General features: G+C 45.1%; 1 protein-coding gene across 2 annotated transcripts in view; it reads left to right on the plus strand.

Annotated features, from left to right (window-relative positions):
- Positions 1 to 25,450, plus strand: part of PRDM6 (PR/SET domain 6) — a 108,137-nt gene that overhangs the window by 63,010 nt on the left and 19,677 nt on the right. For both annotated transcript variants that reach the window (XM_045486975.1, XM_045486980.1), the window contains 2 exons: positions 11,028 to 11,155; positions 14,736 to 14,860. In XM_045486975.1, the coding sequence (XP_045342931.1) occupies positions 11,028 to 11,155; positions 14,736 to 14,860 (253 nt within the window). The remainder of the gene's footprint in view (positions 1 to 11,027; positions 11,156 to 14,735; positions 14,861 to 25,450) is intronic.

Here is a 25,450-nt window from a genome sequence, read left to right on the forward strand (position 1 = left end):
GAGGCAGTGGCCCAAAGCCCTGACTCACAGAGCTCCCTGTCGATCTGATGCTCTAGGCTGCCATCCGTACATGCCCCCTGCTCCTTATCCAGTATGCTTGATTGCTCAGACGGCTCGCCTAGCTTGATTGTGTTCAGTGTTCGCAGAGGAACGAGGCGCTCGCTATACGTTGGGGCCTCCCCTGGCCAAATAATGTCACTGACTTCAGAGGTCAAGCAGTGCTACGTAGTAGGTGATGTTCGATGAGGGGGTTTTGGGGTCTCGAAGCCACAGTTAATTAAAATGCATGCAAGGACTGCCTGTTCATTATAAATAGGCTCCAGGTATGTTCTGAAGGCGGTGAGGTACCTGTGTCTTTGGGATGACATTTTTGTAACCCTGCATTAAAACCAAAGACTGAGTAAGCTTAGGAGATGGGAAATTTAGCACTGAAGAGGTACTTCCTTAGCGTTTTCTGTGTGGTGTTCTCATCCATCCAGCACTTTAAAATACTTTGTTTTATCGTTTAATGGGCTCATCTGGGAGATAAAACTAGAATATCTATTTTGGGTTTTTAAAATTAATTTTTTAATGTCTGTTTATTTTTGAGAGAGAGAGAGGGAGAGCCCGCGCGCCCACATGAGCAGGGGAGGAGTCGAGAGAGGGAGGCACAGAATCCAAAGTAGGCTCCAGGCCCCCATCTGTCCACACACATCCTGATGCAGGGCTCGAACCCACGAACCGTGAGATCGTGGCCTGAGCTGAAGTCGGACGCTTAACCAACTGAGCCACCCAGGAGCCCCTAGAATATCTGTTTTATTCATACACCTTGCTGGTGTCGTTTTGGATCCATTTCTTCTCTCTTTCTGTCTTTCAGCAGAAGTTGATTTCCTGGTCTGTGTAAAGACTCGCATAAGGTGCCTGTGGGTAAATTTAAAAAGCAATTACAGTGTATTCCTGCCCTCCGTGAGCTTACAGGCTGGTCAATCCTAGCAGCAATGAGTCTGCTTACATTATACATACTATCTTGTGGTGAGGGGCCACCATCTGGTTGGTTGGTCATGTTTGGCTGAGGTTTCTTAACTAATTATAGTGATGGCCTAAGGATAGCAGATGTTCTTATACTGAGTGCCCAGCTCTGGTTTAAGAACTTCACATACACCGGCCCATTTGATTTTTATATTCACCTGTATTTTTTTTAAGTTTATTTATTTATTTTGAGAGACAGCATGAGCGTGCATGGGAGAGGGGCAGAGAACAAGAGAATCCCAAGCAGGCTTCTTGATGTCAGCCTGATGTGGGGCTCGATCCCACAAATTGTGGGATCGTAATATGAGGTGAAACCAAGAGTCGGACACTTAGCCAGCTGAGCCACCCAGGTGCCCCTATATTAGCCCTTTGATGTAGGGACTATCATAAGCACCATTTTTTCAACGAAGGTCTCAGCATCTTCAAGAGGTTAAGTCACTGTCTAACGTCACTTGGTTACTCAAGGGGGAGCCAGGCTTAGAACTCCACATGCCCTCCCCAGTTGCTCTTAACCAGAGTGACTCCTGTGGCATGTTTTCCCTGGTAATACTTAAGAAAGTCTCCCTAACAACCATACTGTTGAAAGTAAGACTTTTGATTTAGCAGCAGAGGTATTCTGGTTTGTAAGTGTTCACGGTCAAAACAGTGAAGAATTATTCTTTGTGGCATTAGTTGTGTTAGCTCTCCCTGAGCCACAAAATACTTGCTCCCTGCCCCTCCTGACCTAGAGGAATCCCACAGTAAAACGTTATTATGCATCTTGGCAAACAATATATTTTTTCAATTGAGGCTCTCAAATCCCTAATACACTTGCTTATTGAAACCTTGCTTTTCTGAATTTTACAGAAAGAGGGGGCCAGATGAAGGCACTGTGGAGAACAGGCAGAGAAGATAAGAGAAACCATCTTTTTTTTTTTTTAATGTTTATTTATTTTTGAGACAGAGACAGAGCATGAACGGGAGGAGGGGCACAGAGCGAGGGAGGCACAGAATCCCAAAGAGGCTCCAGGCTCTGAGCTGTCAGCACAGAACCCGACGCGGGGCTTGAACTCACAGACCGTGAGATCATGACCTGAGCTGAAGTCGGACGCTCAACCGACTGAGCCACCCAGGCACCGCAAGACAAACCATCTTTGTAGCTCTTCTTCCCTGCGTCCTCTGTGTGCTTAGGTTTTCAGATCTGAACCGAAAACCCCCCAAAGACCACTTCTTGGCTCTTGTTGTAACAGTTGTTGATTACATTTTAATAATCACATGCAATGTGTCTTTGTCTTTCATAGAATTGGCAGAAGTTAGGTTCAAGGAGGATGTAATATTTTCTCTTAAAAAGCCCTGGTGGATAGTGTTCGGAACGGAGTTTAATTGCATTTAGCGGTGATTTTTTTCCCTCAGGCTTCGAGTAAAAGCTAAGATCTTTAGGAAGCGGCAGAATTATTGTGAAAATTCATTTCCGTTCATTGCAGCGTGTTTTGAGGTCCTCCTCCGGGCACGTGCCAGGCCCTGTGTTAGACGTTTGGGCATAAAATATGCTCCGTCACGTCAGCCACCCGGTAAAGACTGAAAGTGGCTGGCATTTCAGTGCACAACCAAATGCTGGTGTCTGGGGCCTGGGCACAGGGACAGGCCAAGGTGTGGAAATGAAGGAGGGGGGCCAGAGTTGTCTCCCTGCTCACTGAAAATTGGCTAATCGTTTTCCTGTAAAACCTGGGGATCTTTTTTTTTTTCCTTTCCATGCCAAAGTTCAAGGACCCAGGTTCTGGAAGGAACAGATTAGTATTTATGCTATTATAATGCATGGTCCTTTGGTCTGCAGTCACTGGCTCTTTTCAGGGTACTTGGAACAGTGGATGAGGTGACCCAGGCATGGCATCTCCCAGTGGGAAAGCAGAGGCATGGAGGCTGGAAGAAGGCCTGGAGATGAGGTCTCCATCTGCCACCGACTAGTAGTCTCGCTTTGTCTAAGCCACTAACTTTTGGAGCCCCCATTTTCTTAGGTCAAACCTGATCAGTTTGGAACAGATGGTCTCTGAGGTCCCTTCCAAATCTGATTCTCCTGGGCTTTAAATTTAGCCAAGGTACTCAGCGTCCTAGCAGAAGAATGGGCGACCGAAATCTTCACGGAGGTCTGTCCACCGTAGAAAGTGCTCTGCCTGTGGTGTTTTTTCAGACAGGTCCCCCCAGTTCACTGCGAGCCCTTGGTGATGTCCCAGCAGCCGCCTCCAAGAGCAGGGGTGAGGTTAGGTGAGCTGGCTGGGTGCTTTCTGGTGGACTTCCTTTTTATCTGTTTTTATAGTGAAATTACTTTTATAACTTCTTTGACTTCAAGGGGGTCCTTTGGTTAAAAAGATCATTGAAAGCCTCTGCTGGTAAGAATGAAAGAAATGAACCGAGCTCTCTCACTCCCTGGAAAACTACAGCACAGAAAGCTTGGATCCCAATCAGATGGGCTTCTGGGCCGCACAGGCGTAATGAATGTTTGCCGTGTTTCCAGGTTATCAGTTCAAAAGGGTTTCCTTCAGAGTGCCCCCAGCTGTCACAGACTTGATTTTTAGTTGTACCAATAATTCCTTTAGGGCTGGGATTACAGACTGAAATGCTTCATGAGGCCAAGCTGATAAGTAAATTACTGAAGTTGGGAGCATGTATGACAATAGGGAGTGGTGCAGAACCACAGAGCTGGCCTAAAGGGGGTGATCTTTTCTCCGCCTCAGTGGATTATTGCCAGAGAGTGGGGACTCACCTTCTGATTGTACTTTTTGAGAACAGTTGGAAATTTCCAAGTTTTTAAAACACGGTGGAAGAAAAACCAAGTTGGCCACGTGCCCAAGTCCAGCCCGAGAGCCCGCTGGGTTTGCAACTCTTGCTTCAGAGAAACTGATGGCTCAGAGCCACCGATATGTACGAATTACTGTCATTCAGAAGGAGGTTTTACTGCTTTTTATAAATTAAAAATGAGCCCAACTTACTTGCTTCCTTACATTGTTTCTATGATGATGATTATCATTAAATGTAAATTGGGGGGCGCCTGGGTGGCGCAGTCGGTTAAACGTCCGACTTCAGCCAGGTCACGATCTCGCGGTCCGGGAGTTCGAGCCCCGCGTCAGGCTCTGGGCTGATGGCTCAGAACCTGGAGCCTGTTTCCGATTCTGTGTCTCCCTCTCTCTCTGCCCCTCCCCTGTTCATGCTCTGTCTCTGTCCCAAACATAAATAAACGTTGAAAAAAAAAATTTAAATGTAAATTGGCAACATTCATAAATGACAGAGCCGTGGACAAACCACTCAGGATTAGGATGTATAACACAACCTGGGTGGATTTTTTTAAAAAATTTTTAAGCTTATTTATGTGTTTTGATAGAGCACGAGTCGGGGAGGGACGGGGGGGTGTGGAAATTCCAAGCAGGCTCTGTGCTGTCAGCTTGAACTCAGGAACCGGAAGATCATGAACGTGGATGCATTTTTTATTGCTCTTGTTGTCCTTTAAAGTAGACTCTTCTTCTAGGACCCTAAAGTCATGGGAGACAGTGGGTGCTTCCTGGTATCCAGGGTTGAAATAAATACACACCTTTCACACGGTGGTTTTCATTTGATGTCATGTGTGGTTTGTAATAAGCAAGAACGTGTGGTCATTCTTTCCACCATGTGTGGCATCCCAGTAAATATTACTGGATTGAAAACTGCAAAAATCCCCTTAAAAAGGTAAGAATTAGCGTTCACCCTTACTTATCTCTCCAGTCGCATTGATAAAAGAGAAAAGAGAAAGCACAGACCAAAAATAATGGTTTTAAAATAGCAACAACAAGGATCACAGAAGAAATCAGGGGCTGTTGACATAGTCGTACGTACTCCAAACATTTTCCTAGGAAGATAACACAGATAACGTTTTAACCTTGGGTAATATAGTCAGCTTCTCTATTTTAACAACACATGCAAACACCCGACTGCAAAGAAATGAATGCCTAGGTTTTCATTTATTTTTCTCTCTCTGATTTTTTGGAAAAGAATCAGAAAAGCATAAAGTATAATATAGAAATGCCAGTATGTGGGCCAGCAAAAAATAAGTGTTAAGATTTTGCCATATTGGCTTCAGATTTTTTTTTTTTTTTAAGAAAAATGAAACTTTTCAGGTAAATTCCCCTTATTTTACCTCCATTCCTTTTTCCCCAAGGCCAGTGCTCTCATAAAGTTATCATGAACCCCTCCGGTGAACCTTTTCAGAATTTTACTGTATGTATCTTTAGCTCTCACTACTTGTATATTGCAGTATACGCTTTCATGAAGTATGCTACTGAGTGTTGTATATTTTGAGATGTTAACAAACAGTATCATGTGTATCAATCTGCAGCCTGTTTTTCCTCAATCTTTCTTTGTTACTGTTTTTTATCTTATCTTTATTTATGAGAAAGAGAGACAGAGTGGGAGCAGGGGAGGAGCAGAGAGAGAGGGAGACACAGAATCCAAAGCAGGCTCCAGGCTCTGAGCTGTCAGCACAGAGCCCCATGCGGGGCTCGAACTCATGAACTGCAAGATCATGGCCTGAGCTGAAGTCAGACACTTGGCCAACTGAGCCACCCAGGTGCCTCTATATTTTTATTAGAGAGAGAGAGAGAGAGACAGACTCAGAGAGAGAGACTCAGAGAGACTCTAAAGCAGGGTCAATGCCCATTGCAGAACCCGATTCAGGACTTGATCCTACAATCCCTGGGATCACGACCTGATCCAAACTCAAGACTTGGGCACTCAACTGACTGAGCCACCCAGGTGCCCCTCAACTCTCTGTTTTTGATATTTATCCATATCAACTAGATCTGAATACAAACAGATCTAATTCATTTCCTTTAAGTGTTTTGTACTATATCATTGGGTAATTAAAGCACAGTTTGTTTTTCTGATAAAGGGTGTTTCCATTATTTCTCATTATTTACTATTACAAACAGTGCTACATTGAATGCCCTTGGACTTGTCTCCTGGGGCACTGGGATTTCAGTGGGGTAATTTCCTAGAAGTGATATTGCTGAGTCATAGGATTTACACATCATCAGCTTTATTTCAATATTGCCAGAGTGTTTTCCAATATGACTGTGCTGTCTTACACTCATTTTCAGCAAAGCTGGAGCTACCTTTCTAAAACCAATATGCCAGATACACTTGGTGTAGTTTGGAGAGTTTTCTACTTGAAAATTTTACTTCAATTCCCACCAAGTACCGTGTGTGTGTGTGTGTGTGTGTGTGTTTTACATGTATTTCCTCCACTTCCACACGGTTATTGGTTTGACTTCCTTAGAACAGAGCATGGGGCACCTGGCTGGCTCAGCCCGTTGAGCATCTGACTTTGGCTCAGGTCATGATCTCACAGTTCGTGGTTTTGAGCCCCTCATTGGGCTCTCTGCTGACAGCTCAGAGCCTGGAGTCTGTTTTTGATTCTGTGTCTCCCTCTCTCTCTCTTTCTTCCTCCCCTGCACGTGCTCTGTCAATCTCTGTCTCTCTCTCAAAACAATAAAAATAAGTGTTAAAAAATAAAAGAACAGAGCAAACATTAAAACTTTGGTTATTCATACTCATTCAGAATAATGGGCATAGGTTAAAGCAAAACTATGCTTCATTGGGGCACCTGGGTGGCTCAGTTGGTTAAGCATCCGACTTCAGCTCAGGTCATGATCTCATTGTTGATGAGTTCAAGCCCCACATCGGGCTCTGTGCTGACAGCTCAGAGCCTGGAGCCTGCTTCGGATTCTGTGTCTCCCTTTGTCTCTGGTCTTTATCCACTCATGCTCTGTCTCTCTGTCTCTCCAAAATGAATAAACATTAAAAAACAAAACAAAACACTCTGCTTTATTCAAGTGTTCTTCCAGAATGAGTCTTTCCCTTAATATAAATTTCACTCTCTTACCTTCATTCTCACTATTGGAATGAATAGAATTTGTGACCTTGTTGACATTTTCATAGATCTTGAGAGGATTGTCTAAACACTTTATGCATGGTTTCTTTTGAAATGGCATAAAAACAAAATAAATGTTGGTATCAGCATTAATTGATATCCTTAAATTCCTTAAGTTTTTTTTTTTTTTAGACCTACAGGTATCTAAATTTTCATTTTACTGTCCCCCAAATATAGATGTTAATGCAATGTCCAAGAACACCTTCTTGAACTGGGAATTGTTGCTCTAGCTTGAAACTTGTTGAAACATTTCTTCACTTCTAGTTCCTTCTGCCTTTTTTTCTTTTGATTTAACTTTTTTATTTTTTAAAATTTGCTTCCAAATTAGTATGTAGTGAAGCAATGATTTCGGTAGATTCCTTAATGCCTTTTACCCATTTAGCCCATCCCCCCTCCCACAACCCCTCCAGCCACCCTCAGTTTGTTCTCCATATTTATGAGTCTCTTTTGTTTTGTCCCCCTCCCTGTTTTTATATTATTTTTGTTTTTAGTTCCTTCTGTCTTGGAAAAAGAAAGTTGGGCCCTGCCTGATACAGTAGATGGATATAGGTTCACTGTCCTTGTATAGTTTGGTTACATGCAGAATTTTGCACATAGTGCGTCCTTTAAACAACAAGAACAACAACAACAAAAAACACCTGAGCTCTTAAACGGAAACAAAGTTGAACTGATGATGGATGGTGATGATAGGGCCCAAGTGAGTACCTAGGGCTTTTCTTAGTTCCTGCTCAGTGCTCACGTTTGGGTATCTTCGTTTTCCCGCTTGGATTCCCCTTCTACTCGAGGAATGAACAGAAATACGTGTCACTGCCTTCTGGCCCTTGTTTCTTGTTCTAGAAACACTGAGTTTAAATGTGAACTCTTGGGTGGGGGGCGGGGGGCGCCTGGGTGGCTCAGTCAGTTAAGCATCTAACTCTTGAGTTCAGCTCAGGTCATGATCTCACAGTTGGTTTCTTTGAGCCCTGCATTGGACTCTCCGCTGACAGTGTGGAGCCTGCTTGGAGATTCTCTCTCTCCCTGCCCCTTCCCCCCTCAAAACAAATACATGTTTAAAAACCTTACAAAAAAAAAAAAAAAGATAAATGTTCACATTTAACATCACAGACCAGAAGGGGTCCAGGATGATCTTGAGCCAAGTATACAGGCATACATTTTCGGCCCCTCTAAAAACTTTGGTTGGGGACCACGAACCAGGACGAGGAGGCACTGGTCATATTATGATGAGCCCCCTTGAGGAAATGCCACGTGCTGTGAATATACGTTGTTATGATGTGACATTTTGTGACATAGTCATGACATTTATTTCGGGGGGACTTAGGTGAAACAGATGGTGTCACTGAGGACTGTGGTATAGTGCACGAGGAAGGTGACTCGGGCTGATGATGGTGACGGTGGAGAGAGAGAGAGACCGTTCTTGGAAAGCATGTAGGAGGCAAGTTCAACTCCATTGGGTGATGGCTGGGCACTGGGGGCTGAGGGAGAGAACAACATCAAGGTCGAATGAGTTTCTTCAACTCTGGGGGCACGGCTATGGGATCTAACAAAGTACCTGCGATTTTCGTCACTTTTCCATTTGAATTAGCGTAAAGTCAGTATTAGCGGAAGCCGGGGAGGCACAGCCTCATGTCCTATGCTACGTTGTGTGATGTTGGGAAAAAGCCTGACAAATAGCCACCTACTTTTCCCCTCAAGGCAAGTAGCAGTTCCAATCAAGCAGGCAAAAATGATGGGATTCCTGTAGTCACACTATATTTAACTTGGGGGGATTTTTGCTAAGACGAGAGTATAGGGAGAAACCTTTTTATACCCATTTTCAAGACTGACTGGCTTGTGCCTGGTGTTCATATGAGCCAGCGTCCAAGTGACACCCGTTACACGTAAATACTAGAGTTTCATGTGCTGCTGATGAAATGGGCTAGAAGCACCAGGGAGAATTGTCCTCCTCAAAACACTTCATAATTGTTTTCACTCGCAGCTCTCAAGGGAAGTTGGTTCGTGGGGGAAAGGATAGGGTAGAGGGGCTGGGTCGTCAACATTTCTGGCTCCATTTTAGGTAAACATTGGTGTCTGAGGAACTAATGGCTTTGTTCAGCGTCCCACGGGTTGTCAACAGCAGACTCACGGTTGAGACTTTGAATCTCGGAACCAGCTTCCTAAAAAGGAAAGCAGAAACCACCGCCACATAATACAGTGGGATCTAACCTAAATGCAAAGTCCGTCTTTAGGTGGTTCAGGGAGCAGATACATCTACCTCATGAAATGATTCCATTCCCTTGCCCTCATCCTCAAACTAGGAATTGCAAGAAGTCATTAATCTTAACTATAATATAATCCAGGAGTCTCTTTATTCTTCTCAGGCGACATTGATTATCAGTTGTGATCGCCCTGCTGCGCTACCCAAAGCTTCTCCAGCAGTTGCCTCCATCAGATTGATGTCTTGTCTTTGAGGGGTGGGGGAGTTAGTGGAGAGGTTGGGGGTGGAGACAAATGAGCAAAAACAACAACAACAACAACAACAAAACCCAAAAACCAAAAAAAAAACAAGTCATCTGTTTTAAAATGACTAGAGATAATAAAAGAAACTGTCATCACTAAGCCCTTTGGCCCCCAGCACAGAAATGCTGAGCTAAATTAATCTGAATCACTGTACTAATTTTAGTCTCTAGCGTAACCAGTGAGGCTCTCTGTAAGACTTGTTCTCCATGTGTGTTTGGAAGAGAGCAGTGGAAAAGGCTGATGAGAGGGTAAGAGACATGACTTCGAGGATGCTGTGGGCAACACTTCAGCAATTACCAGGATCCCATCACTATTTTATTTGAAAAGGACCAGTCGCATCATGGTTCCTTCTGAGAACTGCACCCCTTGCTTCCCAGATGCCCCCTAGGACTGGGATTCCCTTCTGGAATGGCTGTATGTATGTAAGCCCCCAACCTCACACCCCTCGAGAGACCACATCCTCCAAGGTCCCCAGGGCTCACCTGGTTTCTGGAAACGGGAGCTGATGACCTCTGTGGTCGGCTCAGACTCTGCCTGTGCTGGGTTGGCTAGTGTTATGCATGAGACTTTTTGTCCCATTGTCCTTGCCTGGTTTGAAACAAATTTCATTTCCTTGTATGTGATCTTTAAGAAAATTTCTTTTAATGTTTATTTTTTGAGAGAGTGTGCACAAGCGAGGGGGGGCGGGGAGAGAGAGGGGAACAGAGGATCTCAAGCAGGCTCTGTGTTGACAGCAGACATCCTGATGTGGGGCTCGAACTCACGAGCTATATAAGATCATGACCTAAGCCGAAGTTGGACGCTTAATCAACTAAACGGCCCAGGCCCCCCTCCTTGAATGTGATCTTGAAAGAAGAGTTGCTTAGAATGACCTCAAGCAGTCATTAGTAGACTAACCTCAGTTAAGACATTTACAATCCCTAAGAAATAGTCATTCTCTGCCCCCCCTTTGTCTTCTTGAGGGTCTCTCTTTTTTCATGGCTGCCCTAATAGTTTCAGGTGCTGACAACAGCAGTCCCATATTCTCTGCGAGGTGAGAGTCCTTTTATTTCATCTGAATGAGAGCCTGTTGTGTTTTGTTTTAACCAGTTCTCTGCACGTCTATAACATTCCACCTGCTTTCTTCCCCGGGGTCGCCCGGCTCGTCTAACAGACGGTTACTGCATCCCGAATGCCTTCGAACAGTTACGTGTTTGAGCCCGGGGGCCTCTCGTGTGGATGTTCCAGCCATGTCAGCATGGCCTCTCCCTTCAGCTTGTTTTGTTTATCCGGCAGCTCATTACTTAGGAGTAGCCTGTCAAAATAGGTTAAATATCCTTTGGGAAACATGGTCACTCACATCCTCGAGATACCAGAAATATGTTGAATACAGGGGAAGATCGGCTTGATAAGAAAAACGGGATCGACTTGCATCACCCAAAAATATTTTCCTGCTATTCCGGTTGAGTTTCCGAGAACATCAATAAAGCTCTAGCGAACCTACAGGCCATAAATTTCTGCAGCCGACGCATAAAGACACCAAGGGAAGCAGGGAAAATGATTGCTGATGATTCGTTCTAACTACTTGACCTTCTGACCTCTTCTCTAGATATATGACCAAGATGGAACACTACAGCACTTTATTGATGGTGGGGAACCTAGTAAGTCGAGCTGGATGAGGTATATCCGATGTGCAAGGCACTGCGGAGAACAGAATCTAACAGTAGTTCAGTACAGGTAACGTATGTACCTTGATTTACCACTTCAACGTAGCTGAAGCCCTTTGGCTTGCGTGTACAAATTCAGGCTTGCTGCTGGTTTTAAAACCCTGCAGAGTCCTGCAGAACCCTGTGAGGACTGGCAGACATTGTTTTCCTAGGTTTTTGGAATCTCCTTGGTTCTTGCAACCACACTATCCCGAGAGTTCAGGAGTGAAGATGCTCCCGAAAGGGCCTCTTTTACTCGGTGCACGTGGTGTAGTTACTTCCACACCACTGCCTGAACATCCACAAGTGCCTGAATGAGCTGGGAAAACTTGCCGATGCGGGTTGATTCCCCCACAGCCGGTGTGTGCCTGCGCGTAGATAGGAGTTCAGAGATGCAGCCCAGATCCCGTGCACCCTGCCGTCTTTACTCCCTCGGGAAACAGTGTCATTTGCACAGAGACGTGGGAGGCCAAGAACTAACTCTCAGCCTGCTCCAGGCTGCTTTTCCCGAACTCTTCAGCTCAGCAGCCATGGCTGAGCCAGAATAACCCATCCCGGTCCCTCAAAAGGTGTCAGAGTGTTTGGCTTTGGCCCTTTGACCATTCAAGATACATGTCGGGTGCTCAGGCAGTTCCAGAACGTGGAGAAGCCGCCGGTTCCCTGAGAAGTTTGGGCAAAGCCCAAAGGGTAACAGACACAAAGTGGAGCCAGCCTCATTTTCCAGAATCCCGTTGGGAGGCCTGTGGCTGGGGCGGGGTGGGGGGAAGGTGGGGAGGGGCATGGGAGGGGCAGAAAAGCAAGGTGGATTCCCAGATGCCCTGCCACATCCGCTCAGTACACCTGTTGGTCAAGCATTTCCACTTAGTGCTAAAGAAGGCTGAAATGGAGATGGGAACACAAAAACAGATCACAGAGAGGGGGGGGAAAAAACCCTTTCCTCAAAATCCCTCGAAAACATGTGCCGTATAAATATATGACCTCAGTTATAAACAGCCATGTTCCCTTTAGAATCAGAAGCAACTGGTTAGCTTTATTAGGCACCACAGACACATCAAAGCAGAAGGTCCTATACTCTGCAACTTGGCTTCTTGCCTGTGGCTATTTATTTTCTTTCTTTCTCCTTCTTTTTTTTCTTTTTTAGTTTTTAAACATGAAACTTAAAAAAAAAAAAAGGGCTTTATACCCCTCGTAGGTATAAGGCTGCACAAATCTGGCTGGCTCTCCGAAGGTCTCCAGTTCAAAGGGAACATATTTGGGCAGCATGTGACTCACTGCCATGGTTTCCTGGGCAGTTATATTTCATTAAATAATGGTTTCAACGAAACCGTGCATGACGGTATTTGGTTACTTGACTGCAGCCGCATTTCTGTCATGAAGTTTTTATGAAAGCCGGAGCTAGAAAATTAGTAAAGGTTGGGTTTGTCCCTCCAGCAAGAGATAGTCTGGCCGGTTCCGTACTGAGCACCTGGGGAGCTCTTGAGGCAAATTCTGAATTTGGGGGAAACAAGAAACCCCTGAAGAGTAAGGCAGTTACCTATCTGTCAGTAGTAAGTGGATTTTACAGCTAGCCTTTCATGATAGTGCTTCACCTTCTAGATCTCTCTGCCGATCTGTTTTCGATTACTTCGGATCTTTCTAAAATGAACTACAAAAACACAATTTAAAAAACTGGCATCCATCACCAGTGACCACGTCCAAGAGTAAGAAAATAGAAAAGTTGGACCCCGAAGAGCCAGCTTAATTTTTATTGTACATGAACGTCCTCTTCACAGAAAGTCAGCTGGTTTAGATTCATTCTGTTATGATTTGTAATATCTAAATGGAATTTTCTTCAAAGCGCCCTTGATTGATTGACCCTTAGCTGAACGTTTTGTTTTTATTTTGAGGCTGACAATAATGTTTGTTGGCGTGTGCTGTGCTTCAACTGCGTTGGGACGCCATGAGGCTATCTTTATGAGTCATCCAACCACAATACTAAATACATGTCAGCAAAGGAAATATTATCTGAAGAGGGAAAAATTCCTTTGATGTGCTTCAACATGCAGAGATTTCTGCGAGTTTTGGAAGCTTTGCCCGCTTGTAAGGAACGGTGTACCCTTACACTTTTTTTTTTTCTTTTTTTTTTTTTTACCCACCCCTCCCTTTCGGCTTACTCTGTGCCTCAGAAGACCACCCATTGCTTGAAAACAGTTCTGTTCTTTCAGCGGCAAAGTGTGTCATTTGGTTTTTAGCACATTCATTTGCCGGGCGCTGTGTTTATATTAAGGGAAGCCAAACCGAGAGATGAAATGTTACAAGGGTGAAGTACAAAGTCGACTCAATTTTTCTCAAGTTAGGAGATGCCGGTGATTTATAGCTCGACTCCAATTTTGATTTTTTTATGTAGCAGTGGAAAGAATTAATAAAATGCACAGCTCTTGGAGATGCGGAGGGAGGCAGGGTGGCGAGGTCCGCACAACTGGCTGGAGTTTTTGTCAGATATTCATAGAATGTTGGGAAAAACATTCTGCTTAGTTAGCAGTGCCCTCGTGAGACAGAATGGCAGCAAGTAAGGAAAATAACAAGATAAATGAAATTTTTGCAGCTGCAAGTAAAATATTGAGAATCTGCACTTTTTTTTTTATTGATCTTTATGATCCTATTGCCAAGAGCCACTTTGTGGTGACAAAATATGTTGACAAGTGCATATCTCACTGCCATGAAAAATGTGGAGAAGGATTTGCCTTATGTCTGCAGTGTTCTACAAGGAGCCAATTGCCCTGCCAAGGCCATTCCTTACAGAAAGGCTAAATTTAAGGCCCACCAACCCTAAACACTTTTATCTTGAACTTGAGGCTAATATTTGTAGCAATTCTTCATTGAGGAAACCAGTCACGGTCTCCTCATTTTTTTTTTTTTTAATCTGTAGGTTTTTCTTTACAGTACCAAAGCTGTTTTAAAAAATGTTTATTTCTTGGTGCCTTCACTCTGTCATTTCAGAGGGTAATCTTTCAGCCAGAGTAAAGTGCTCCCCTTGTATTTAATGAATTTCCATTCGTTTTCCCCAGAAGAGGGGTTTTCTCTTCTCTTGTGTCAAACTTGAGAAGATAGGTGATGGGGAAGATTTTTACTTTCTTCCGTCCTTAAATCACAAAGCCGCTTAATTTTATTACGGATTTGGGGACTCCCATTGCCACGTTGCAAGAATACGTGTAATGCTTTTCCTTCAAAAAGGAAATCAATGATATTAATTGATAGATGAAGGTGAGGCACCAGTATCTACAATTTGCTGAGAGATGGAATTTTCTCATTAATCTGAGATGGAGTTTTTTGTTTTGTTTTTTGTTTTTAATGAGCCCCTGGCTTTATGCCAGCTCTTGGGCCCTGTATGTGTCTCTTCAGCCAAGATGTTCTGTGGAGGCACATTGTGGAAATAAACTGTAAGGTGTTTATTATACCAGGGTAGAGGGTGTAATTGGTTGCTGGGAATGATAGGGTGGGTGCAGGTTTTATTGCAAACAAATTGTTTAGATGGAGCCGGGCAGAACTTTTTCGGGGCAATGAAAATGTGGAGGGGGGGGGCACCTGAATCCTACCTATTACTAAGCTGGGTTTTCTTTTGTTTTGAATAGGTCGAATATATTCTACCGAGCCTGTATAGATATTCCCAGGGGTACCGAGCTTCTGGTGTGGTACAATGACAGCTATACGTCTTTCTTTGGGATCCCTTTACAATGCATTGCCCAGGATGAAAACTGTAAGAATTTCTTTTAGCTCTGAATTCACATCTCAAAATACTTATTTGAAAGCTAACCATTTAAGAGTGTTGCTTGAGACTCCTGAAATCCAATTCACCCTGATACGTGATGCAAATGTGCACGAGTCTGTTCCATCATTTTCTTCTCCTGCTCCTGTCCTTTGCTTTTTTACAGGGCATCTTATGTAAGCCAGTCCTTTCCTCACCTGTATTTATTGTCAAAGCCATTGTCATAGTTTTAAGTAGTTGCTGGTAGCAGTAATGAGGCAGCTGGTATTTAAAAAAAAATTTTTTTTTTTTATGTTTACTTACTTTGAGAGAGAGAGAGAGAGAGAATGGAAATGAAAATGAGAATGAGTCAGGCACAGGCAGAGAGAGAGAGGGAGACACAGGATCCGAAGCAGGCTCCAGGCTCTGAGCTGTCAGCACAGAGCCCGACTTGGGGCTCAAACTCACAAACTGGGCAATTGTGACCTGAGGCAAAGTCGGAGGCTTGACCGACTGAGCCACCCAGGTACCCCTGAAGCAGCTGGTCTTTATTGAGCACATACTCTGTGTCTGGTACTGTGCTTGCCACCGCATGGGGTTACCAGAACAGCACAAGCTGTAACTCCTGCTCTGCAGGGGTACACGATCTTGCCAGAGTCACATCATAGGCAAAAATAAGATAATAAGAAAACGGTGCTGTCTACTTAGGGGTCAAAGCCCTCTAGGCAACTGGGGGTGCTAAGTAGTCATTGGAATGAGAAACAGTAGTAAAAATCATAGACACATGACTGAGGAGTTTGTCTTTGCAAATTTCCTAGTCTAACATGAACTATTTAATTTGTATCTTTATTACCACGGTAGTCGTTATCTCTAAAAAAAAAAAAAAAAAAAAAAAAAAAAGTCTTATCTAGGCAAACAGGACCTGGGAGCCATTTTTATTAAAACTTTTATTTTTGTTTTTATCAATTCTTTGCAAATTATTATAAGGCGATTTCCAGGATTTGGAATAGAATTAGGTAATGCTGATGCATTTCAGTGAGAAACACTGGTTTCACTGACACCATTTTAATAAAAAAAATGGTGTGGCAATAAAGCCACCAAACTGATAACGGCTAATTGCAGTGAACTAATAATTTGTCATTCTGTAACAGAAAAAGGAGCAGAGAGCACAGATCTATTGAAGAAACTTCAGTTTGGAGGAAAAAAAGTGTTATTTTTCCTTTCCCACTTAATTTCTCTCTCACACACACACACACACACATACGCACACACACACACAAAGACCCCCCCCCCCAAAAAAAAAAAGTTTGTGTTACTCCTGATAAAAGTGCTGCTGGTCAGATATTTCTTTTTCATGTTGTCTTTATTTTCTTTGCCAAAAAAAAAAAAAAAAAAATAGAACCTTCGGGAAGCGTATTGCCATCAAATTTCTCTTTCTACTTTAACCCCAAACCAATCTCCAATCAAACAATGAATCTTTGGACCTATAGTACATTCCTCTTACTTCCCAAGTTTCCATTGGAAAGTTTCTTTTCTGCAGTGATACTTGGGTTTGAAGGAGTGTCTGTTTTTGTAGGAGAAAAATCTCAATGTTGGACATGGAGTGTGTGGTTGGTGTTTGAGGCAGAAATGGACAGGACACCAGAACGTTCTATCTTCTCAGGACGGCTCCATGCCCCTGCTTCCCCAGACTAGACCAAAGTCCATGTACAGAGAAACACCAGTTTCCGGCCCTCTAGCCTGCTGACATGGGCCTGTCCTGTGAACCTTGACGTAACCTCACCTTCTGAAGTGTGGAAGTTGATCCAAAAGCCTTCCAGAAATCCCGTAAGGTCTGCTGTTCGCTCCTTTACCACAGCCTGCTACAGACTCTGAAGATGTTATTGTGGTGTGTGTGTTGAGAAAGTTCTGAAGATAAGCTTATTGAAGCCTAGAGTTCTCAGGTACCTAGGCACATAGTCCAAGGATGTGTTCATTCATTGCGCAGATGCTCATTGAACACCCATAATGAGCTAGTGTCTTCGTAGGCGCTACAAATGCAGCAGCCAAAAAGCAGATGGGAATTCCTGCCCTCAGGGCACTTACATTCTAGTGGAGAGAGGCACAGTAATGAATGAATGAATGAATGAATACATGGCTTGTCAGGTGGTACATTTTGTAGAGTGGCCAAAGCAGGGGAAGGGGTGAGGCATGCCAGGAGTTGTGAGTTGTGGTTTGCAGGAGTGAGCGGGGAAGGCCCTCCTTGGAATGTGCCTTTGGGGTGAGATTGGCGAGGGAAGGATCAGCCACGTTTGCTACTTGGGAGAAGAATGTTCCAGGCGGCAAGATGAAAAGAGTAAAGGCCCCATGATGGGGATGTTTCTGGCCTGTTGGAAGAGTATCGTGGAGGTTAGCACGGGTGTTGTGGAGGGAGTGAGGTGAGGACGAGTTAACTCAGATGTGGGGTGGGACCGGAGCGGGGACCCTGTGGTGCCCAGGAGGCCCCTGTCGGAAGCCTGGCTTTTCCTCTGTTCGAGGGCCAGGCGAAGGGCGCTATGGCAGAGTTCTGAGCCGAAGAGTGAGATGTTCTGGCTGCAGTGGTAACAAGATTACGCTGGCCCTTGAGTGGAGACGAGACAGTAAGGGCGGAGGGTGGAGCAGGGAATCCAGTTCCAGGCTCCTGCAGGACTCCAGGGGAGAGGGGGTGGTAGTCTGGGCTAGTATAGACATGGTAGAGGTGGTGAGAAGTGGCTGGATTCTGGAAACGTTTTGAAAGTCAAGCCAGGAGTGCTTCCGGACACACTGGATGCTGAGCGAGAAAGAAAGGAGTCCAGGATAACTCTAAGGCTTTGGTCTGAGGAGCTTGAAGAAAGGAACGGCCAGCTACTGAGTTAGGAGTCAGAAATGGAAACCACCGTGGAATTACTTCTATTTAAAAAAAATAAATAAATAAAAAGCTTATTTACTTATTTTGAGAGAGAGAGAGAGAGAGAGCGTGCGTTCATGTGCGCAAGCAGGAGGGGGCAGGGGGAGAGAGAGAGTGTCCCAAGCAGGCTCCACACTGGTAGCGTAGAGCCGGACTCGGGGTTCACACTCAGGAACACAAGATCATGACCTGAGCAGAAACCAAGAGTTGGCGGCTCAACGAGCTGAGCTGCCCAGACGCCCCTAAGTTTTAAAAAATGGTTTCAGGTTATTTACTTGTTTTGTTGAGAAATAGTACACATGCACGTGAGGGGGAGCCATGGAATTACTCCCTAGGGAATGCATTTCTTACCCTTGATGTGATCTCTGGGGTGGCAATCACACATTTGCAACATTGCTTGCACTTGGTGTTGCTGTTACATGGATGAGACAGATGTAGGGGTTGGGCTGGAGGATGTCGGGATCTTGTGTGCCATTCACAGCCACCGACAACAGGGATCTGAGGGTGCACCCTCTGGTCTTGAGATTCATTGCCGCAGTGTCATCAAAAGGGTACTTTCTGGAAACACCGGATGCTTTGCTTTTTAATCCTTCTGTCTCATAGAGTCCGACTGTGTAAAGCACTCTTGAGGTTGCTGATTAGAGTATTACGTTAACTCCACCGGGATAGATGTTCAACCATTTATTGAAATCCTTGGAAGACAATGTGGAAAACTATAGCAGCCTGAAGTATCGCGGATTCGGTAGATAAATGAAGCGGCTCTTTTGGGTGTTGAGTTCCAAGCTCAAAGTGAGGGTGGAGGGAAGCTTCAAGAAAATTAAGTCATTGACTTAAACGCTCACCAGTGACAATCCCCTTTCCCCCTAAGGGTATTATAGGAATTTTATTTCAGTTCCTGTCTCACAGTCATATATCTGTCATGTGATTGGCCACCCAAGAAACCAGCAGAAAGCTTCATCAGATAGTGTGGGGGAGATATATGACCGTAACTCTGAGATGGATTCCCATTCCGCATGATTCACGGAGAGGGCTGGGAGTGCTTTATAATGAGGGTTCCTTATTCTGCACAGAGAAAATACTCTGTGTGATTTAAAAGCACAAATGTGTGAGAGGGCATGGGCAGATAATTTAACAGATAGCCTTCCACAGCCCTGAGTAATTTAAATCATCTCAACTGGATTAGCAATTCTAAGACCATTTTTATCCTACGGAGCGAGCCACAAAATAAATTAGGTACCTTAAAAAGCTTCTTGATACTAGAGACAAAATACCTGCACAGGGCCTCCTTCTAGTGCTCTGCACACACCAATTACTAAATGCCCACCCCCCCCCTCAGATGAATATTGACAGTTTTTTTTGCCATTATTTGAAGGGATTAAACGTTTCAGCCAGGTTTTTGTTAATGAAGTTGATACATGGCCCAAGACATTCAAGGGAAATATGATTTTACTTAGCAAATAATACTTATTAAGCCCTTTCATTTATTAAAATATCATTTTCTTCCCATGGTTCTTTCAACAATGAAAGTACACATTTCCTATTGAGCGTGTGCGGTGGGTTCAGGCCTCAGTGACTGCCCCCCTCCAGCGGCAGCTGAGAGGCAGTGGGGGCACACTCAGGTGCCCAGACAAGCCCCCGAAAGCCGCCTTGCTGCTCAAAGAGAAGGCATCGTTTGACACAGGCATTTGGGTTCTGGAAGCAATTCCTATGTTATTTTCTTTGTAAAAAACCATGGTTATAAATGTAATAGAGCTCCAAGCAGAGAGCCGCTCCATCCACCCTAGACCTTCCAGAAGAGCCCGAAGGAAAGCCTGTGTCGACAGATTGCATCCGCGAGAAGGAATGAGGCTCCCCAAAGCTTCCAGTGGGGGATTAGCTCCTGCGGAGTGTAAAGACCAGAGTGTATTCATATTCATTTCAGAGGAAGTGGAAAAAAAAAAAAAAAACAGGGAATAAATGTTAAACAAGTCTTCCTGCTGCTTTTTCTGTCTTGGCAAGGGAAGCCAAGGTAACAGAATGTGAGAGGCAGTGGCCGAGGCAGTGGGCGCACTGCCCCCTTCCGCTCCCCTCTTCCTCTTGATTTTACAGAACAGAAAACAAAAAGGGGCACCTCCGCCTCATGCCCCTTACCCTGTCACACCACCAAGAGGGAGGCGCTAGGCCCAGACTCAAGCTTACATCTGGAAACACGGAGGAGTTTCCATTCCAGTTGGGTCCCGCAGGGCCATCTGTGTGCCAAGCCCCGTGGGGAGGATTGTGACGAGGTAGAGGAGCTCAGACCCTGTCCTCAAGTCTAGAAGAAAGCACTGGAACACACAGCGTACCAACCAGATACAACACGGGAACCAGGTGATATGGCCACGGCTGTGAGCCTGAGCTCGGGGGGATTGGGCTGAGCATTCATGAGGTTGGTAGGAGTCCAGGCTCCAGGCCCTTTGATTACCATGGGCAGCTGGGATTTGCCTCTTCACTTAAGCCCGGGAACTAGAAGTTCCTGTTCTCTCCCTGACTGAGGACTAGAAAAATACTACCCACAGTCCTGGAAGCCAAGGAAACGTCCATCTCAGGCCATTGGTAAAAGCAGTGCCTGGGGTGCCTGGGTGGTTCTGTCAGTTGAGCATCCAACTTCAGCTCAGGCCACGATCCCATGGTTCTTGAGTTCGAGCCCTACAGCGGACTCTCTGCTATCGTTGCAGAGCCTGCTTCGGATCTTCTGTCCCCCTCTCTCTGCCCCTCCCCTGTTCGTGCACGCTCTCTCTCTCTCAAAAACATAAAAACAAGCAAACAATGCCACACTCTAAAAGCCAGCCCTGGCTATGGGATGTTGTGGGGTTGATTTTGTACTGCCTGCCTGGTCTGGAAACCCTGGGCCAACAGAGATTGGTCAAGAACTGGAGAAACCTGTAGGGTGCTAAAGGAAGCAAAGAGAAGTCACCCCCTAGGGATGCCTCGGTACCTGCACAGGACTCCCAACAGCAGGCAGCAGCTGCTGAGAACGCATCTGCAGCGAGAAGTGACAACACAGGGAAACCCACTGTTGTCAGAGATTTGGTCTCTTTGGGTGCTTTGGAATGCTCTGGGGGTACCACCTAGATCCCAACCTTGTTGTTAGATTGAGGCACTCATTCCCCTGGTGGGGGGGAGATTAAGGGGCTGCCGGCTGTCAGAGGAGTTTGTCTCCAGGAAGTACCTTCAGCCTAAGAGAGCCACTTTGCCCTTGGTCCTGCTCCCGCTCTGTGTAGCCCATGTTCAGTGACTGGGCATTGTGGGTGGAGGCTACCAGGGACTGGTTCCCTTGCCCCAAAACAGGACGCCTGTGAAGGACCTCCATCTCCAGAATTGTCCCGTCTCCTCCCTGGACAGAGTTCTCTTGCCTCACTTCCCTAGAGGTATTGATCCCAGGAGCACTCCTCCGGGAACCTCGTGCACACAAAACTGCAAATCTGCGTTTCAGTGCCTTTCCCCGGGGGACCCGATTTAGGTGTTCTGAGATTTGTGTCTCCAGTCCAGATCTCTGTACTGATCCCCGCATTCCTATCTAGTTGTGTGCTCCGTATCTGTCCTGGTATCGGACCGGGGTGCCCAGCTGGGCACATACCCCTGAAACCATTCTGCCCCTCCTCTAGTTCAGTAGCTCAGCCCCATTCATCCAGTTCTTTCTAGAAATCTTGGCATCTCACTTTTAGTCATCCTTCTATCTAATCACTTACAAAGCCCTGTTGATTGTATATTCTGGGGTTTTTTAAATTTAAGTTTATTTATTTACTTGTGAGAGAGAGAGGAAGACAAACAATCCCAAGCAGTCTCTGCGCTGGCAGTGGGACTCGATCCCATCAGCCATGAGATCATGAGCTGAAATCCAGAGTCAGATGCTCAACTGACAGAGCCACCCGGGCGCCCCATGGCTTGCCATTACTCTTATAATGGGTCCCCAGGTCTTTAATATGGTAGCCTAGGGGCCACATAGAGTCTCCAGAAAGTATTTCCTATGGTTCACGTCCCGTTTTACAAAATTAGAACTCGCGCGTCATTAGACTGGCCATGACCCGTTCAGTTTGTTACAGACCCTGCGTCCTCCCTTGAGCTCCTTCTCACCTCAGCCTGTCAGGTAGACCCCATAGCAGAGCTGCCCATGTTGCATCCTCTCACATTGCCTTTTGTTCCCCCTTCCCACCTGTCTGACACCTGTGTGCCTTTTGGGACTCACATTCAAGGTCACTGCCTGAGAGAAGCTGTCCCACACCCCCCTCCCCCCACCTTTCCTGGCACCTCTTCGTCTCTCTCATAGCATGCGTCACACTTGGAGCACCTGTGTCTTGTAAGTGCTCACGTACACGTGCCCCCCCGCGCCCCCCCCCCCCCCCGCCACGTTTTGTTCTTTTTCTTCCTTCTGAACCTGGGAGATGCCTTACAGTTAATGGTGCAACCTGCAGTTAATGGGATTTTAGATTTGACGAAACGGAGAACTTACTTGCAAAAACCTTTTGTTTGATAGCTCTCTCACTAGAGTGTAAGTGGTCTGAGGACAGGGGTTGGGGCTTGCTTTTCGCCCCGTACCCACGGCACCAGCAGCTCACGAAGTATTGGCGGACTGAATGAATGGACAGAGGGTGGTTGTACGGATCCTGCATGGGCCCCTCTCACTGTTGTAATTTTCCAGGGTTTGCCAAGTTCGTGTTCTTCCTTGACTCTATACCCTGTAGGGCTTTGCCAGTTTTCCCTCTACCCCCTTAATCTTTGTCTGGTAGAAGGAAGAGATTTTCCCAGCTCACTGTGTCTTCGTGTGGAAACCCCTCATTTTCTAGGCCATTTTAGTTCATCATCTCTGGGCCTTTTGCAGGCGTCTGCAAGGTCTGTCACCTTTCTGGTCATTTTGTTCATACTTTTGGATTGCCATAGCCCATGGGGCTCTAATTTAGGAAGAATAGTCTTCTGTGTCCTTTAAATCCTTCTTTAAAAAAAACTGTAATTTGTAGATACCAAGAGTCCTATGAAAGTGTGCAGGAACTCTGTGGGACAGTTTAGAGATCACATATGGTTGCTTTTGTGATAATTATTTCTTCCCGACATTACTTTCTCCTCTCTCTACGTTACGTGCTCATTTGATTCATTTGTACGGACGATTCAATTGATTCACTCGTACAATAAAGGATCCCACACCAAAAGTAGAATATAGAGTGTAGAATATAGAGTGTAGTTGCTACTTCTGTCTTGAAAGCATATTACCTATGCTTTGTGGTGTCCCAGAGAAGGAAATAATGAGACAGGGCGTAATTTTGTTCCAACCATCTTTACTGTTACTGCCTCATATTACTATCATTACCTCTGATCCCAAATGTCCTAGATTATTTTACAAACTGTTAATGCGTTTTTATCACCCTGTTGACATTGCCCATTAGAGTTAAATTCATTTGCTTACCCATTCTCGTGCTTAATATAAAGGTGAGGCAACCGTAACCATTTGTGAAAATCTATGAGGTTATTTTCCAAGAGAAGTTGGAAGTCAGAATTCATAATCTATACTTAAAGTATTCTTTATATTAATTTCCCCAGAGTGAAGTTTCTGGCTGGTTACCCTGCTCTCGTGCACACTGATGACATCTTCAATAGACAGTCTTTCCACTGTGTCTTCCTGTTAGTCTGCCATTTCCCAACCTGCAAGAACTTAGTGTTGCCTAGGAATGTGTGTGTTCCCCTGTGCCTTGTCTCTTCCGGATAAGTTATAAACAGGGAACACAAAACGAGTTCTACACTGATCTGTGACAATGCTGCTTTTATTTTTTACTAACAAAGTGCTAGAGCGCCCGGGTGGCTCAGTCGGTTAAGCGTCCGACTTCAGCTCTGGTCATGATCTCGTGGTCTGTGAGTTGGAGCCCCGCGTCGGGCTCTGTGCTGACAGCTCAGAGCCTGGAGCCTGTTTCAGATTCTGTGTCTCCCTCTTTCTCCTCCCCTGCTCGTGCTTGGTCAAAAATAAATAAACGTTAAAAAAAAAAAAAAAACTAAAACATTCCTCCTGATTTTGCAGTACCTGTTTAAAGAGTAACATTCAGGACGCCTGGGTGGCTCACTTGGTTAAGCATCTGAGTTTCGATTCAGGTCATGATCTCACAGTTTGTGGGATCCAGCCCCACATTGGAATCTGTGCTGACAGCATGACAGCACAGAGCCTGCTTGAGATTCTCTCAGTCTCCATCTCTCTCTGCTCCTTCCCTGCTTTCTCTCTCAATCTCTCTCTCTGTCTCTGTCACACACACACACACACACACACACACACACACACACGCAATAGATGAACATTAGGGGTGCCTGGCTAGCTCAGTCAGTTAAACATTTGACTTCGGCTCAGGTCATGATCTTGCAGTCCATGAGTTCGAGCCCTGCATCGGGCTCTGTGCTGACAGCTCAGAGCCTGGAGCCTGCTTTGGATTCTGGGTCTCTCCCTCTCTGCCCCTTCCCCACTCATGCTCTTTCTCTCTCAAAAATAAGTAAACATTTAAAAAATTAAATAAAAAAATAACGTTCTGTGTGCAAAGATTTTCTTTTGAAAGTCTGAAACATACGGGCAAATTTCATATTGATTATACATTTTTGCCTCAGAAGTTGAAATTATGTGTAAATATTTATATACAGAATATAGACATATAAACATGTATATGGGTATGTATCAGTATTTGTATAGTGTATATGTATATATGACATCTATGTTTATGTTTATCCTATATTTGCATACGTGCCAAACCCTATACTACCTATAAAATGTTCTTTTTAATTTTGAAACACAGCTGGTGGGTGATGAACAGTCTAGGAGTGTGTCTAGAAAAAAACGACTTGGCAGTTAGAAGGCTAAAGCTTCCAGCTCAGATGTGTCCTCTGTATGTTTGACCCTGGTCGAGTTACAGTATTGGACCTTCTGGGGCTTCAGCTTTTTTTATTTGTAATTAGAGAGGGTTGGATTAGATCAGTGATTTTGGAACCTGATTGTACATTAGAAGTACTTGAGGGAGCCTCTAAAAATGCACATGCCCAGGCCCTACCAAGAGCTTGTGATTTAATTTTTTAAGTGTATTTTATTTACTTATTTGAGAGAGAGCTGGGAGGGACAGAGAGAGAGAGGGAGAGAGAGACTCCCAAGCACTGCCAGCACACTGCCTGCACAGAGCCTGCTGTGGGTCTTGAACTGATGAACTGTGAGATCATGACCTGAGCCAAAACCAAGAGTTGGATGCTTAATGGACTGAGCCATCCTGGTGCCTATGTGATTTTAACTTTTTAAAAGCCTCCCCTGTGAGTATAAGGTGCATTCAACTACATAGACTTCTTCCCAGGTCTGTGAATCTCTTTATTTTCCCTTCCCAAGACAGGACGGGCCATGCCGACAGAGTCCTGTACACCGAGCTGTTCCTTTTATTGGATGCGTGTCACAGCTGTGATTGTACAGAACACTGTCTGGGTTGGAAGGCCCTTAGTGGCAGCCCATCATCCCCCATGAGTCTCTGCATATGGTCTCTCCCTGTCCTCTCAAGCGTGGAACCTCCCCGTGTCCACGGTCCACTACCATTTTCTCTTTGTAGTCGAGCACGCTTGAGTTTGCATGGTACGTGGGCATCTCAGTGATGGTCTGAGGGAAGGATGAGAGCCCTCACTTCGTATGTGTCCTCCCTTGTGGCCTTGAACCAGTGGCCAAGGGCCATAGGTTA

The sequence above is a fragment of the Leopardus geoffroyi genome, chromosome A1 (genome assembly GCF_018350155.1).
Source record: "Leopardus geoffroyi isolate Oge1 chromosome A1, O.geoffroyi_Oge1_pat1.0, whole genome shotgun sequence".
NCBI classification, from domain to species: domain Eukaryota; kingdom Metazoa; phylum Chordata; class Mammalia; order Carnivora; family Felidae; genus Leopardus; species Leopardus geoffroyi.